Genomic DNA, 16,018 nt, shown 5'->3' with positions numbered 1-16,018 from the left:
ACTTACAAGTTTATCTTGTAGAATATGGCGTGAAGAGACAAAAGACGATGAATGGGAGCTAGGAGTGAAGGTGAAAAAAAAAAAAAAAAAAAAAAAATCTATTTGATTGCAATAATTGCCGAGACCTTACACTTACGTCAGTTGTCATGAATATGTATATTATACTCATTCTATAGAGACTAGAGAGAAAGATTAATGAAAAGCTGAGAAATGAACAAGCAGGAATTAGAAAAAGTAGTAGTACTGATCAAAGTTTCATTTTAAGACGTGTAGAATATAAAAATCCATTTTTGATGGCATTTGTGGACTATGAAAAAGTCTTTACATTACACACACACACACTCATATATATATATATATATATATATATATATATATATATATATACATATATATAATATACATATATATATATATATATACATACATACATACATACATACATACATACATACATATATATATATATATATATATATTTATATATATATATATATATATATATATATATATATATATATATATATATATATAATACTGTGTAGTACTGATACTAATGATGGAGAATGCAAGACTGTTACCATCAACTGTATACCAAAAATACTTCGTATAGATGGTGCAACCTGGGAAGATCTGAACGCAAAGGATGGGCAGAATTTTGAAAAATATTATGCAACTTCCATAAAGAAGTAAGTGAACCACCTGCGAGAAATTAATATCTAGAGAAAAAATAAGAAATCTACTAGACCTCAAGTTCTTGTCCAACAAATTAAGATGAGATACAGCAGCTGAAGACCAGGTAGGAGAACAACACAAGAAGCAAGGCAGAATGAAAAATTAAAACATTTTCTCTTGATTGGCTGTTCACTAACATGCTTACATTTTTTTTTATGTGCAATTCAAGAAGAAACACCTAGAAGTAATTGTATATAAAGAGAGGAGCCATATTTCATGAACTTCTTTATTTTATTGAGAATACTGAGCTTCCATAGACACAACACTTAAAAATTTGCCGTAAAAACGGTAAAAAAAACCTGGCATAAATATTGCCACACATTTACCGTTTTAAAAACGGATATATTGACGTAAAAGAGTGATATTACGATCACTAACCAGTGAAAGATAATAATAAAGTTGGGTAAAATTACTGTATTTTACTGAAAAACGGCTGAGAACAGTATATTTTTTTATGGAAAATTTCTGATTAAAATTACGGGTGTTTAACAGTATAGTTGATATCAATTGCTGCTTTAAAAACGCAGAAACATATTAATATAGATCTAGAATAAAAATTGATGTTAGCCTAGTTTGGTAAAAAAAAAAAAAGGGTAAAGAGTACACAATTAAGCTCACCGTCGAAAATAAGAAAAAAACGTATAAATATGAGATTATCCTAGATTATATTATTTTTTGAAGGTCTGTGAAAAATAAGAGATGTCATTAAGATTTAAGACTGACCGGACGAACAACTAAATCATTTTTTCACTTCAAAAGTTAAAACTTGCAGCGAATGTTTTAATGTTGAATAGGCTGACACAAGTCTCTCTTTGTAGTTCATTTATCAAAGATCTATAATAATGTTGTTACTGTTCTTAAAATATTTTATATTAATTGTTCATTACTTCTCTTGTAGTTTATTTATTTCCATATTTCCTATACTCACTGGGCTATTTTTCCCAGTTGGAGCCCTTGGGCTTATAGCATTCTACTTTCCCAACTAGGTTTGTAGCTTAGATGATGATAATAATAATAATAATAATAATAATAATAATAATAATAAACACATAATTGAAAAACTAGACAGGAATGGTCAGGCAAATGATAGCTCAAGGATATCTTTTTTTCTTTTAACAGAAGGAACTGAAAGAAGCCATATCTGGTCTTCTGAGGATAATAATAATAATAATAATAATAATAATAATAATAATAATAATAATAATAATAATAATAATAATAACAAAACAGAATTGGCAAAAAAATGACAGGAATGGTCAGGCAAATGATAGCTCAAGGATACTTTTTTTTTCTTTTAACAGAAGGAACTGAAAGAAGTCCTATCTGGTCTTCTGAGGTCGTTTCGAGACTGCTGGACAGAATAAGAAAAAAAAAGCAACGAGGAAAGAGGAACGAAGCCATCTCATAGCTGAAGGGAAAGATGATGGCAAATGGGAAAAGTGGTCGGGTCTCCTGATCAGACTTGGGAGACTTCAAAGAGAGTAGATGGAAGGTTTTTTTTTTTTTTTTTTTTTTTTTTTTAACTGACCAAATATTGGTGAAAGAAAAATAATGTCGTTGGAATGACTTGGATTTGGTTTATTGAGAAAGTTATTTAGGATTTTCGGTGATCATTCTATTTTGAAGAAGTGTTTTAATTCATTCATTCTACGTAGTTTCGAGTATTGTTCTCCTATTTGGTCTTCAGTTGCTGAATCCCATCTTAATTCGTCGAACAGGAATTTAGTGTCAATTAAATTTCTTATTCCTAATCTATAGACCTTGGTTAATTATAATCAAATTGTATACATTGACCACTATACTCATTTCTTTTAATGAGGCGCATTTGCACTGACTCGCAGGGGTGCCCTTTTAGCTCAGAAAGGTTTCCTAATTGCTGATTGGCTAAAATGATTTTGTCCAACCAATCAGCTATTAGGAAACTTCTCCGAGCTAAAAGGGCTCCCCTACGAGTCCGTGCAAATGCGGCTTATTAAAAATGAATGAGTATAGCTTATATAGCTATCACGAGCTAACCTGCATTATTCATATATATGAAGTTTAGATGTTAATTAGCGGATCAAAGCTTTTCGAAAGGTTTATAAAGCGGAGCTTTTCGAAAGCTTTCCAAAAGCTTTATAAAGTGGAGCTTTTCGAAAGGTTTATAAAGCAGAGCTTTTCCAAAGCTTTATAAAGCGGAGCTTTTCGAAAGCTTTTGAAAAGCTTTATAAAGCGGAGCTTTTCAAAAGCTTTATAAAGGAGAGCTTTTTGGAAGCTTTAGAAAGAGGAGTTTTTTGAAAGCTTTAAAAAGCGGAGCTTTTTGAAAGCTTTATAAAGGGGAGCTTTTCGGAGGCTTTGTAAGGGGAGCTTTTCAAAAGCTTTATAAAGCGAACTTTTCATAAGCTTTATAAAGCTGATATGTGGAAAATCAGCCTGTCCCCCAAAATTGACAATCTGTGTTGATTAAATCTTATACTTTCAAACATTTTTTTTTACTTTGCTGGTCACTCAACATTCTTGGCATATAAAGATTTGCTAATTTGGAGCCTTCATCAAATATCAGTGGGAGAGACCAGTTCTCAGACGACTCAAAATGACTTCTAATGTTACTGTTAGCTGCACTATTCTATACTAGTGTACGCAACCCAGAAAAAAAAAGAACGGCTAAATTCTTAGATATGTATGCACACTCTGGATATCCTTCTCATCAGAGGAAGGGCGATGGTGGCTGGTACAACACAAACGTACGCTACCGGGTCTACGCGATGGCAGGCAGGGCAGCCGGTCGGGACTGCGGTCCACCCTAAAAGCCAAAGCAAAGTCCTTCAAAAAAAGGCAACCGAAAAAGCACACTAACAGAAGAAGATATATATATATATATATATATATATATATATATATATATATATATATGTTTATATATACATATATATATATACATATAATGTACATATGTATATATATATATATATATATATATATATATATATATATATATATATACACGCATATATATATATATATATATATATATATATATACACGCATATATATATATATATATATATATATATATATATACACGCATATATATATATATATATATATATATTATACTGTATATATATATATATATATATATTATATATACTGTGTATGTATATATATATATATATATATATATATATATATATATATATTATATATACTGTATATATATTATATACTGTATATATATAAATTATATATATATATATATATATATATATATATATATATATATATATATATATATGTATCCTGTCATGCTGATCATCATTGCTAAACGTATTACTCTGTCTCTCCCCGTCACTTGGGTAAAATGAGAGGGATTAGTCATATTTTGGAGAGAAGGGGTACTACGAGGGATACACTAGGAAACAACGATCTCCCACAAATTGCCGAAACTATCGGGTTGTGGCTAGGAAAGGCGGAGGGGGTGGGCAGAGCTGAATCTGTGTGTGTGCGTATCTACACAAATATTTAACCATCGTTTTTGACGGGTCACGTACACTAGTTAATGATGATACTGTAGATAGAATAAGGAAATTAGTAAAGGAGAAAAAATTAATTCTTAGTATTGAAATCCTCCGGACTGAAAACTCAGCATGTTATTGAACAGAAGGCCATGGCACGTTCAGAACGTAGGTTGAATTTAAATAAAAATGACAATTGTAAATATCTGTAAGCAGTTCCCCGGAGACACCATTTTATCCATCATTCTATCTATCTGCGTATCTACGACAACCTTTGCTAATAAGCTAAAGAAAATACTCATAAGACCATGAAAATTCTTCTCGAGAGCAAAGGAATAGATTAAACTCCATGATCACTCCTTCGATCTGCGTTTGTTTGTTTGCTTGTGTGTGTGTGTAATCCTATATGAGAGGCTTCCTCGAGAATCATTAAACAGCGAACCAGAAGGCAATGCCAAAGCCATTCATCCACACGGAAACTACATGTTGTCTTTGTATACAAGACTGGCGAACGCAAACTGAAACTCTGGCGCTGAAAATCGGAAATTAAGAGTTGGGATTGAAACTGATAGTTACACGAAACAGGAGTTTGAAAGAGCTTCTCGTAATTAAAGGAGGCTGTGAGGCGTATAGGGATATAGCATTGCTTCGTACGCCATTGAAGGATATTGATTGGGAGCGTAAAGTGGGGTTTACAAGGTCGAACGGTTCATCGAACCCGGATTTCGAACCTGCTTGTCAAACGGTTCGAAGAGCTGGAATCAGCGACAAATATATAATGGTTGTGGACAATGAAACCCCGCCCACGAAAGTCACGCGAGAACAGACTTTCTTCAAACAATTCGACAACCAAATACCTTCGAACATCACTTCAAACACGCGTCTGTCGAACCGCGTTCGACGAACCGCTCGACCGTGTAAACCCGCCTCAAGGAAGACAACAGAGGCACAGCTGGGGGAATAACATTGCGTAAATCAATTTTCCTTTTATTCAGTTAAACGAGAAGACTAAGTAAATGGGGCACATTGTCGTATACGAAAATATATAAATATTTTCATAGAATCTATAGAGAGGCAACGTCAAAGGTATTTAGACTTCATGATGTAAAAAATAAATTGGTTGAGGGCAAATAAAAGTTTCAATAATAGAAGTGAAGTCTTTTGTGTCTCCGTGATTGGCAGGCACCTTTAGAATAGAGTGATGCGAGAGGTTCGAGATATTAAATTGGATGTAGTTGCAATGTTATCGGCTAAGAAAATGGGTGGTTATTGGGATATGAAACGGTTGATGTTAGCATAGAACATGGATGGTTAATGGGATGTAAAATGACTGATGCTAGTATAGGAACTGGATGTTTAATGGGTTGAGAAACAGTTAATGTTAGCATAGAAAATGAATGGTTAATGGGATGTGAAATGGTTGATGCTATATAGGAACTGGATGCTTAATGGGATGTGAAACAGTTCATGTTAGCATAGAAAATGGATGGTTAATGGGATGTGAAATGGTTAATGCTAGTATAGGAACTGGATGCTTAATGGGATGTGAAACAGTTCATGTTAGCATAGAAAATGGATGGTTAATGGGATGTGAAATGGTTAATGCTAGTATAGGAACTGGATGCTTAATGGGATGTGAAACAGTTCATGTTAGCATAGAAAATGGATGGTTAATGGGATGTGAAATGGTTGATGCTAGTATAAGAACTGGATGTTTAATGGGATGTGAAACAGTTGATGTTAGCATAGAAAATGGATGGTTAATGACGTGAAATGTTTGATACAAGTATAGAAACTGGGTGGTTAATGGGATATGAAACGGTTGATGTTAGCATAGAAAATAGATGGTTAATGTGATATGAAATGTATGATGCTAGCAAAGAAACTGGATGTTTAATATGCGAAACAGTTGATGTTAGCATAGCAAATGGATGGTTAATGGGATGTGAAACGGTTGATGTTAGCATAGAAAATGGATGGTTAATGGGATGTAAAACGATTGATGTTAGCATAGGAGACAGAAGGTTAATGGGATGTGAAATGGTTGATGTTAGCATAGAAAATGGATGTTTGATGGTATGTCAAACGGTTGATGTTAGCATAGAAAATTGATGTTTAATGGTATGTGAAACGGTTGATGTTAGCATGACAAATAGATGGTTAATGGGGTATGAAATGATTGATGTTAGCATAGAAAATGGATGGTTAATGGGATGTGAAATGGTTGATGTTAGCATAGAAAATGGAAGGTTAATGGGATGTGAAACAGTTGATGTTAGCATAGGAAACGGAAAGTTAATGGAATATGAAACGGTTGATGTTAGCATAGAAAATGGATGGTTAATGGGATGTGAAACGGTTGATTTTATTATGGAAAATGGATGTTTAATGGTATATGAATCAGTTGATGTTAGCATAGAAAATGAATGGTTAATGGGGTATGAAACTGTTGATGTTAGCATAAAAAATGAATGGTTAATGGGATGTGAAACGGTTGATGTTAGCATAGGAAACGGAAGGTTAATGGGATATGAAACGGTTGATGTTAGCATAGGAAACGGAAGGTTAATGGGATATGAAACGGTTGATGTTAGCATAGAAAACGGAAGGTTAATGATATATGAAACGGTTGATGTTAGCATAGAAATATAGATGGTTAATGGGATGTGAAATGGTTGATGCTAGTATAGGAACTGGATGGTTAATGGGATGTGAAATGGTTGATGTTAGCATAAAAAATGGAGGGTTAATGGGATGTGAAACGATTGATGTTAGCATAGGAAACGGAAGGTTAATGGGAATTGAAACGGTTGATTTTAACATAAAAATTGGATGGTGAAAGGGATGTGAAACAGTTGATGTCAGCATAGGAAATGGATGTTTAATGGTATGTGAAACGGTTGATGTTAGGATAGAAAATGGATGTTTATTGGTATGTAAAACGGTTGATGTTAGCATAGAAAATGGATGGTTAATGGGATGTGAAACGGTTGATGTTAGCATAGAAATGGATTTTCAATGGTATGTGAAACAGGTTGATGTTAGCATAGCAAATGGATGGTTAATGGTGTATGAAACGGTTGATGTTAGCATAGAAAATGGATGGTTAAGGGGATGTGAAACAGTTGATGTTAGCATAGAAAATGGATGGTTAATGGGATGTGAAACGGTTGATGTTAGCATAGGAAATGGATGTTTAATGGATTGTGAAACAGTTGATGTTAGCATAGGAACTGGATGTTTATTGGTAAGTGAAACGGTTGATGTTAGCATAGCAAATGGATGGTTAATGGGATGTGAAACGGTTGATGTTAGCATAGAAAATGGATTGTTAATGGGATGTGACACGATTGATGTTAGCATAGTAAATGGAAGGTTAATGGGATGTGAAACAGTTGATGCTAGCATAGGAACTGGATGGTTAATGGGATGTGAAACGGTTGATGTTATCATAGAAAATGGATGGTTAATGGGATGTGAAACGGTTGATGTTAGCATAGAAAATGGAAGCTTAATGGGATGTGAAACAGTTGATGGTAGCATAGGAAACGGAAGGTTAATGGGATGTGAAATGGTTGATGTTAACATAGAAAATGGATGGTTAATGGGATGAAAATGATTGACGTTAGCATAGAAAATAGATGGTTAATGGGGGGTGTGAAACGGTTAATGCTAGCATAGGAAACAGAAGGTTGATGGGATGTAAAACAGTTGATGTTAGCATAGAAAATAGATGGTTAACGGTTGATGTTAGGATAAAAATAGATAGTTAATGGTATGTGCAACGGTTGATTTTAGAATACAATATTGTGTTGATTGGTAACAGTGAAAAGGAATTGCAGAAACTGGTAAGAGAGTTTGAAAGTGTCTGCAGGAGGAGAAATTGAATAGAAGGCGTGAAGATAAAGTATGAAGTTTAGTATGTACGGTGGAGACATGGATTGTCTATGAAAGCCAAGGTGGGTACGTATAAAGAGATTGTTAAATCAAATTTCCATTACAGATGAAAAATATGGATGATGAAAGCGTTTTGAACAAAATGTCTAAGCTTTTAAAATGAACTGTTTGTGTTACGTAAAAAGAGTAAGACGAATTATTATGGCTATGCAAATGAAAATCCGCTAAAGAAATTGTAAAATAGCATAAGAAAAAGGAATAATAATTTAAGGTGGTTTGACCATGTGGAAAGAATAAACGAGATCAATTTAGTTACGATTGTATAATCTAAAAGTGCTACGAGGTACGAGGAGAGAAAGGCCTTGAAAAAGGGTTAGAACCGTAAGGTGGATGATTTGAAACACCTAATGTTAAAGGGATTTCGTTCTTCAGGACTGGCACAAATGCGTCCCAGATTGGGTTGAATGGCGCAGTTTGTGTTAGGGGATCGTTGAGATGTTTATGAGTCTTTTGATTGGATGGAATAAGGAATAATGTTGTGTGAGGTTTGCCGTATATCTAAGAAATTAAGGGATGGATGTGTCAGTGACTTGTGTTGCTTTTTCTCTTGAGCCACCTCCTACTGTCAGGGGAAGCATGAGAAAGAAAATCATCATCAAATGAAATGTCATTGGACTCCCAAAGAGGTTTATCAGCAAATTAACGCCTCCGTAATTTTTTTCCCCCAAATGAAATTTCTTTCACTTTCCTCATCAAATATTCCCGCTGCACACCAATCTTACGTTCTCTATGAACTTTTAATTCCATTAAAAATCCTCTATTATAACATTTCTCACGAAGACTCCTTTTCAGCTGCAATTTCATCACTGGCGTTCATCATTAGGATCTGTCACTGATAATGTCATAGTGTCAGCAATATTATTCGTAGTGACAGTCAGGACGGGCTGATCATTTGTTAGGCATTCAGGATGTTATTGACTCTTCCGATTGGAAATTTAATGGAAATTTAAAAGGTTATAAGTTTAAAGGGTGCTTATGAGCGTCAGGAGTAAGGGATGTTATAATTTCCTATAGTCAATTCTTTTTAGTGAGGCAGATTTGCACCGACTCGCAGGGGTGTCCTTTTAGCTGGGAAAAGTTTCCTGATCGCTGATTGGTTGGACAATATCATTCTAACCAATCAGATAGCTGGGAACTTTTCCGAGCTAAAAGGGCGCCGCTGCGAGTCAGTGCAAATGCGCCTCATTAAAAAAAAATTAGTATAGTGACTGATCCTTTGATTGGTGTTGTGGTAGCCTATTAGATACGTCCCTGTCTGGCAATCTACCGGAATGGGATTCGAGTCCCCCTCAAGCTTGAGTTTCGTGTAGTGACTGCCCATAGATCTACCTGCTCACTCATCAGCAGCCACTGCCTGGCCCTCCCCGGTCCTAGCTTGGATGGAAAACGGGTTTGGGGCTGATGATATATACTGTATGGTCAATCTCTATGGCATTGGGTAGTCACGGCATTGTCACTGTTCCTCGCCAATGCCATTCATGAGTGACCTTTAAACATTTAAACCTGAACTTCATCTCCACCCAAGCTAGGACCAGGGAGGGCCAGCAAATAGATGTTGATGACTTAACTGGTAGACTTATGGAACCCAAACCTGCATCTCTAATTACATAGGCAATGAGGCTGCAGACACTAATGCAAAATTTTGGGCTTGAACTCCCGACCCATGGAATACGAGTCAAGGACGTTTCCAATGTTGACGTATCCTTGTCCAAAAATTATTAATATTTTACGAGATTAGCAGGAAAACTACAATAGTTGACATTTCAATGGATAGTTAGGAACAACTAAATTCATATATATATTTTGTCCTTTTATTGCAATTTGAGAAGCCATTGATAGTTATTAAGTAAATTTATTCTTTTGATAAAGTGATAATCAACTTGGGATTATGATCCATGGATTTTCAATTTATTTATTTCATAATTTTCATAGGAATACGAATTTCAAAGTATTAATTATACATGCGTTCTCTCTCTCTCTCTCTCTCTCTCTCTCTCTCTCTCTCTCTCTCTCTCTCTCTCTCTCTCTCATCAAACGTTAGAGCGAGATCAAAGCAGTCATAAGCCTCCTTGATCTGATCAAGAGTAGTTACACGTATATCTTGGCTTGACTTTGACCGAGGTTGAGTAACGTCATAATCTAACACTATTCAATTAAATGTTTGATGTGTATCTTTAGGTAATAGCAATATGGAAAATAAGGAAGTGGTTATCTTATAAGCAAGGATTTAATGACTATATAGTTGGATCACAATTAACAATTAATTGTAGCCTGATTGGTAACGTCTCTGCCTGGTGTTCACAAGATCCTGTTCAGACTCGTTAGTTCCTTTAGTGTCTACAACCTTACCATCTTTGTGAGCTAAGGATGAGGGAAGTTTGGGGGAGCCTCTACGTCTATCTGCTCAGTCATCATCAGCCATTGCCTAGCTCTCCCTGGACCTAATACGCATTGAGGACGTAAGGAAGGGACTTGAATGACAAGAAGTGATTGAAATATATTTTGAATAAGGAAGGTTATTGGAATTGCGGAAAACAAAAGTAAGATGATAATTCGAAAGCACGAGAGAATGATATCCTAGCTTTCAGTTCAGAACATCAAAGGTTTTAGAAGATTATATGATATGAAATACCAGTGCAAGTTCTTTCAACATACCTTGACGTAAACAGTCCCACTGGGAGACTGCTTTGATCGTCAATCTCGTCATATAAACAGTCAACAGATTTGCTTTTATATAGTTTTGTGTTCCTGAATGACATTTAGGCTTTATGACGGGTGACATAGTGGTAAGAAATAAATCAAATCTTTATTAGTCATATATATATATATATGTATATATATATATATATATATATATATATATATATATATATATATATATATATATATATATATATATATAATATGTTGAGAAAAAAAACAAAATTAAACAAGCATAAACAGGACACCATTTTGCCTATGATTACAAAGAAACTCTTAGCCTTTCAGTCATCGAATCATATCTTCACATAATCCTAGCCATGCAAATCTTTAAAAAAAAAACATTAGGAATCATATGACAATTCGGAAACAATTCAAAGACCTCGGAAAAGAGAAGACGGAAACAATCATAAAGACTTGACAGGGCAATTTCTCAGCGTCTTTCTCGATGTCCTGTGCTTTCTGTCCTTTCACATTTGTTTGGAGAGAAAGAGATGATACAAAGATGCCTTAAGAATTCATCATATTTATTGATATCATATAAATTTTTCTTTATATTCCTAATTTATTTCATCCAAAAGGTTGTGGTAGTCTAGTGAAAACGTCCCTAACAGGCGATCTGCCGAACTGGGGTTCAAGACCCGCTCAAGATCGACAGTTTCTTGTAGTGTCTGCAACCTCTCCATCCTTGTGAGTTAAGGACGGGGGTTTTGGGGGGAGCCTATAGATCTACCTGCTGAAGTATCAGCAGCCATTGCCTGGCCCTCCCTGCTACCTAGCTTGGATGGAGAGGAGGCTTGGGCGATGAGCATATGTATATATGATCAGTCTCTAGAACGTTGCCAAGTCTCTAGATCGTTGCCCTGTCTCTAGAGAATTGTCACTGTCCCTTGCCTCTGCCATTCATGGGCGACCTTGAACACTTTGAATTAGGAAATTTTTACTTGTAATCAAACTCTCGAAAATTATGTTTATTCCGAAATAAGATCATTTATCAAAACACTGATCTAGGAGAAGGAAATCACCGCTCTCACTCAACGAGTGATAACAGGTAACCTTGTTGGATGACCAATTGAGTATCTTCAAAGGCAGCTGAAAAGATGTTGATTTGATTAACTAATTTTTTTTTCATCTTAATATTTGGATTTCATGTTTGTTTCAGTACAGAGGTGCACAGAACAGGTATTCTTCAGTTTAAAGGTTTTAAAGGTCGCTCATGAATGGCAGAGGCAAGGGACACTGACAATGTCATAGAAACTGGCCATATATACATATGATCAGAACCCAAACCCCCATTCCACCCAAACTAGGACCAAGGAGGGCCAAAAAATGGCTGTTGATGACTCAGCAGGTAGATCTATAGGCTTCTCCAAAACACCCCATCCTTAGCTCAGAAGGACTGTGAGGTTGCAGACACTACAAGAAACTATAGAGCTTGAGCGGGTCTCGAACCCCAGTACAATAGATCACCCAGCAGGGACGTTTCCAATAGGCCCCCAATCTTCAATCAAGTTTATTTGAGCTTTCTGTATCTCACTGAAATCTATTAGTTCCTAAATTACATCAAATACGAAAACCTGGTTACATCTGCCCTTAAAGGATAAAATTAGTAATTTGCATAGTTTCATTACTTACAAAAAAAGCAATAAAAGAAATAGGCCTTTCCTCGAATTATGTAGATCAAAGAGGATTTAGATAGACAGTAATCCCCTATTTTATATCATAAAATAAAATTTATATAAATGCATTGAGAGTATTTCAGAGGGAGCAAAATGGCCTTTGAATTATCATTCGATAAATGTTAACTGATTAAAAATGCATTTATAATATTTTTTTTTCATGTAGTGTTAAAGGGTAATAAAGGGGTAATCTAAAAGAAAGAAATTTCTTTTGATAATGTTTTTACTATCTTAGGAAATTACTCAAATGTACTAATTTGGTTTATAGATATGTCATTAAAAAGAGAGAGAAAAATGATAAGGTGAATAGCATAGTGCTGGCCTTGGTATGTTATAATTAGTGTATAATATAAAAAAAAAAACAAGTGTGTCATGCTTTTAACATGATAATTAGGATTTTTTTTTTTTTTTTTTTTTTTTGCTATGAGTAATTTTCAGTTGCATCAAACATAACAGTGTAAGTGAATATACAAAGTTTGGAACAGATCAAATCAAACTCAAGAATCTATATACGTGATTGTCAAACACTTAAGAAATGCTGAGAATAACAACGAAATCATATGGTAGTGCCATAACCTCTGTACCATGATCTTCCACTGTCCCGGGTTATAGTTTCCTTGCTTGAGGGTACACTCAGGCACTTTGCTCTACCTGTTTCTTTATTTCTTTTTCTCACTGGGCTATTTTCTTTGTTGGAATCCTTGAGCTTATAGCATGTTGCTTTTCCAACCAGGGTTGTAGCTTAGCAAATAATAATAATAATAATAATGGACAAGATTACGAAACGAAACACAATAGTCTTTATATCACAATCAGTAGCCTAATCTAATTACGTAAATTTTCTTAAGGGAGATGAATTATCATATCATTCCATAAGAGTTCAAACAGTATGGCAAATAAAGAAATAAAAAAAACTCAGAAAACAAAGAAATGTGTATGGTGTATTGAAAAATTTTGATTGATCGAGTAAGACAAAAAAAAAAAAAAAAAAAAAAAAGGTAAAAAAAAGGTATTGACAATGTGGTTGTAGATAACGCAAAGGAAGTGAGAAACTTGGGAGTGACATCATACTTAAATACAAACTAACCACTTCCGTATTAAAAGACCAAGTTCGGATTTTTTGGTTTGATACATCAAATTTGAGCTATATGGTCCAGCAGTGGGGCCGGCCGGGGGGGGGGGGGGGGGGTTATTCAGTGCCTGAACGGAATCTATAGGGAGAAAGGTAACGACCAGGATGTACCCCAACAACGAGTACTTTATGTATATATATATATATATAAATATATATATATCTATACATATATATATGTTTGTGTGTGTGTGTGTGTGTGTGTGTATGTGTGTTGAACAATCAAAAAGAGCAATCAGAGGTTTCAGACCTCCGCCAATGAAGATTGTCAACATTTCACTCAAAGTCTGCGGACCAAGCTTTCCCTCTTTCATATGTTGACCGCGAATGAACCTAATGTATGATAAAAACCCTAGATCCGGATACTGATCCGGATCACCCCCAACACCTAATCATTTCTAAAATAGCCCATTTTCGGCATAGCCTGGAATTTTCATCAAAATTCATCCGTAAATTTTTTAGTTAGGTTAAAATGACCTCCTTGGTGGAGGTAATTAGATTAAACATAATTTTTGTGTGCTCAGAGCAGGGTTGTCAATGTTCAAACTAAGTTGATATTTTACCATTTGAAAATATTTCGAGCAATCTGTTTCAAATCGAGCTTTACATAATATACTAAAATCGACGTTATATGAGCCCATGAAAATGTTCTCAGTTTAAGGACTGGGGAGTCTTTTTAGAGGTAGTAGGATCCCTGAACTGTGGAGCCTTCTTAGAGGTAGTAGGATCCCTAGTCTTTTTAGAGGTAGTAGGATCCCTGAACTGTGGAGCCTTTTTAGAGGTAGTAGGATCCCTGAGGTGGGGAGCATATTTAGAGATAGTAGGATCCCTGAACTGGGGAGCCTTTTTAGAGGTAGTAAGATCCCTGAACTGGGGAACCTTTTTAAAGGTAGTAGGATCCCTGAGGTGGGGAGCATATTTAGAGATAGTAGGATCCCTGAACTGTGGAGTCTTTTTAGAGGTAGTAGGATCCCCGAACTTTGGAGCCTTTTTAAAGGTAGTAGGATCCCTGAGCTGGGGAGCCTTTTTAGAGGTAGTAGGATCCCTGAGCTGGGGAGCATTTTCAGAGGTATTAGGATCCTTGAACTAGAGGGCCTATTCAGAGGTAGTAGGATCCCTGAACTGGGGAGCCTTTTTAGAGGTAGTGAGATCCCTGAATACGGGAGCCTCTTTAGAGGTAGTAGGATCCCTGACCTGGGGAGCCTTTTTAGAGGTAGTGGGATCCCTGAACTGGGGAGCCTTTCTAAAGGATGTAGGATGTCTGATCTGGGGAGCCTTTTTCGAGGTAGTAGGATCCCTGAACTGGGGAGCCTTTTTAAAGGTAGTAGGATCCCTGAACTGGGAGCCTTTTAAGGGGTAGTAGGATCCCTGAACTGGGGAACCTTTTTAATGGTAGTAGGATCCCTGAGCTGGGGAGCATTTTTAGAGGTAGTAGGATCCCTGAACTAGAGGGCCTATTCAGAGGTAGTAGGATCCCTGAACTGGGGAGCCTTTTTAGAGGTAGTGAGATCCCTGAACACGGGAGCATCTTTAGAGGTAGTAGGATCCCTGACCTGGGGAGCCTTTTTAGAGGTAGTGGGATCCCTGAACTGGGGGGGGGGAGCCTCTCTAAAGAATGTAGGATGTCTGAACTGGGAAGCCTTTTTCGAGGTAGTAGGATCCCTGAACTGGGGAGCCTTTTTAGAGGTAGTAGGATCCCTGAACTGGGGAGCCATTTTAGAGGTAGTAGGATCCCTGAACTGGGGAGCCTTTTTAGAGGTAGTAGGATCCCTGAACTAGAGGGCCTATTCAGAGGTAGTAGGATCCCTGAACTGGGGAGCCTTTTTAGAGGTAGTGAGATCCTTGAACACGGGAGCCTCTTTAGAGGTAGTAGGATCCCTGACCTGGGGAGCCTTGTTAGAGGTAGTGGGATCCCTGAACTGGGGAGCCTCTCTAAAGAATGTAGGATGTCTGAACTGGGAAGCCTTTTTCGAGGTAGTAGGATCCCTGAACTGGGGAGCCATTTTAGAGGTAGTAGGATCCCTGAACTGGGGAGCCTTTTTAAAGGTAGTAGGATCCCTGAACTGGGGAGCCATTTTAGAGGTAGTAGGATCCCTGAGCTGGGGAGCATTTTCAGAGGTATTAGGATCCTTGAACTAGAGGGCCTATTCAGAGGTAGTAGGATCCCTGAACTGGGGAGCCTTTTTAGAGGTAGTGAGATCCCTGAATACGGGAACCTCTTTAGAGGTAGTAGGATCCCTGACCTGGGGAGCCTTTTTAGAGGTAGTGGGATCCCTGAACTGGGGAGCCTTTCTAAAGGATGTAGGATGTCTGATCTGGGG

At 36.3% G+C, this 16,018-nt stretch overlaps 1 protein-coding gene across 1 annotated transcript; it reads right to left on the bottom strand.

The window, feature by feature from the left end:
- Positions 1-14,348: 14,348 nt before the first annotated feature.
- On the bottom strand, positions 14,349-15,412 carry LOC137644611 (uncharacterized). The gene is made up of 3 exons (XM_068377565.1): positions 15,251-15,412; positions 14,892-15,065; positions 14,349-14,747 (listed from the first exon to the last, which is right to left on the bottom strand). Exons 1-3 carry the CDS (start codon positions 15,410-15,412, stop codon positions 14,349-14,351), a joined length of 735 nt encoding a protein of 244 aa, XP_068233666.1.
- Between the last annotated feature and the right edge of the window lie 606 nt (positions 15,413-16,018).

This window comes from Palaemon carinicauda, chromosome 7, assembly GCF_036898095.1.
Source record: "Palaemon carinicauda isolate YSFRI2023 chromosome 7, ASM3689809v2, whole genome shotgun sequence".
Classification (NCBI taxonomy): Eukaryota; Metazoa; Arthropoda; class Malacostraca; order Decapoda; family Palaemonidae; genus Palaemon; species Palaemon carinicauda.
The sequence above is the reverse complement of the archived record's forward strand: the minus strand, read 5'-3'. Positions and strand labels throughout refer to the sequence as shown.

Bases quoted from the DNA above. Each gene is read 5' to 3' on its own strand.
- LOC137644611 (XM_068377565.1), bottom strand. From the start codon at position 15,412: ATGGCTCCCCAGTTCAGGGATCCTACTACCTCTAAAAAGGCTCCCCAG. The intron at 15,066-15,250 runs GTCAGGGATCCT...TCCCCAGTTCAG, and splicing joins CCTCTAAAAAGGCTCCCCAG to GGATCCTACTACCCCTTAAA. The intron at 14,748-14,891 runs GTCAGGGATCCT...AATGCTCCCCAG, and splicing joins CCTCTAAAAAGGCTCCCCAG to CTCAGGGATCCTACTACCTC.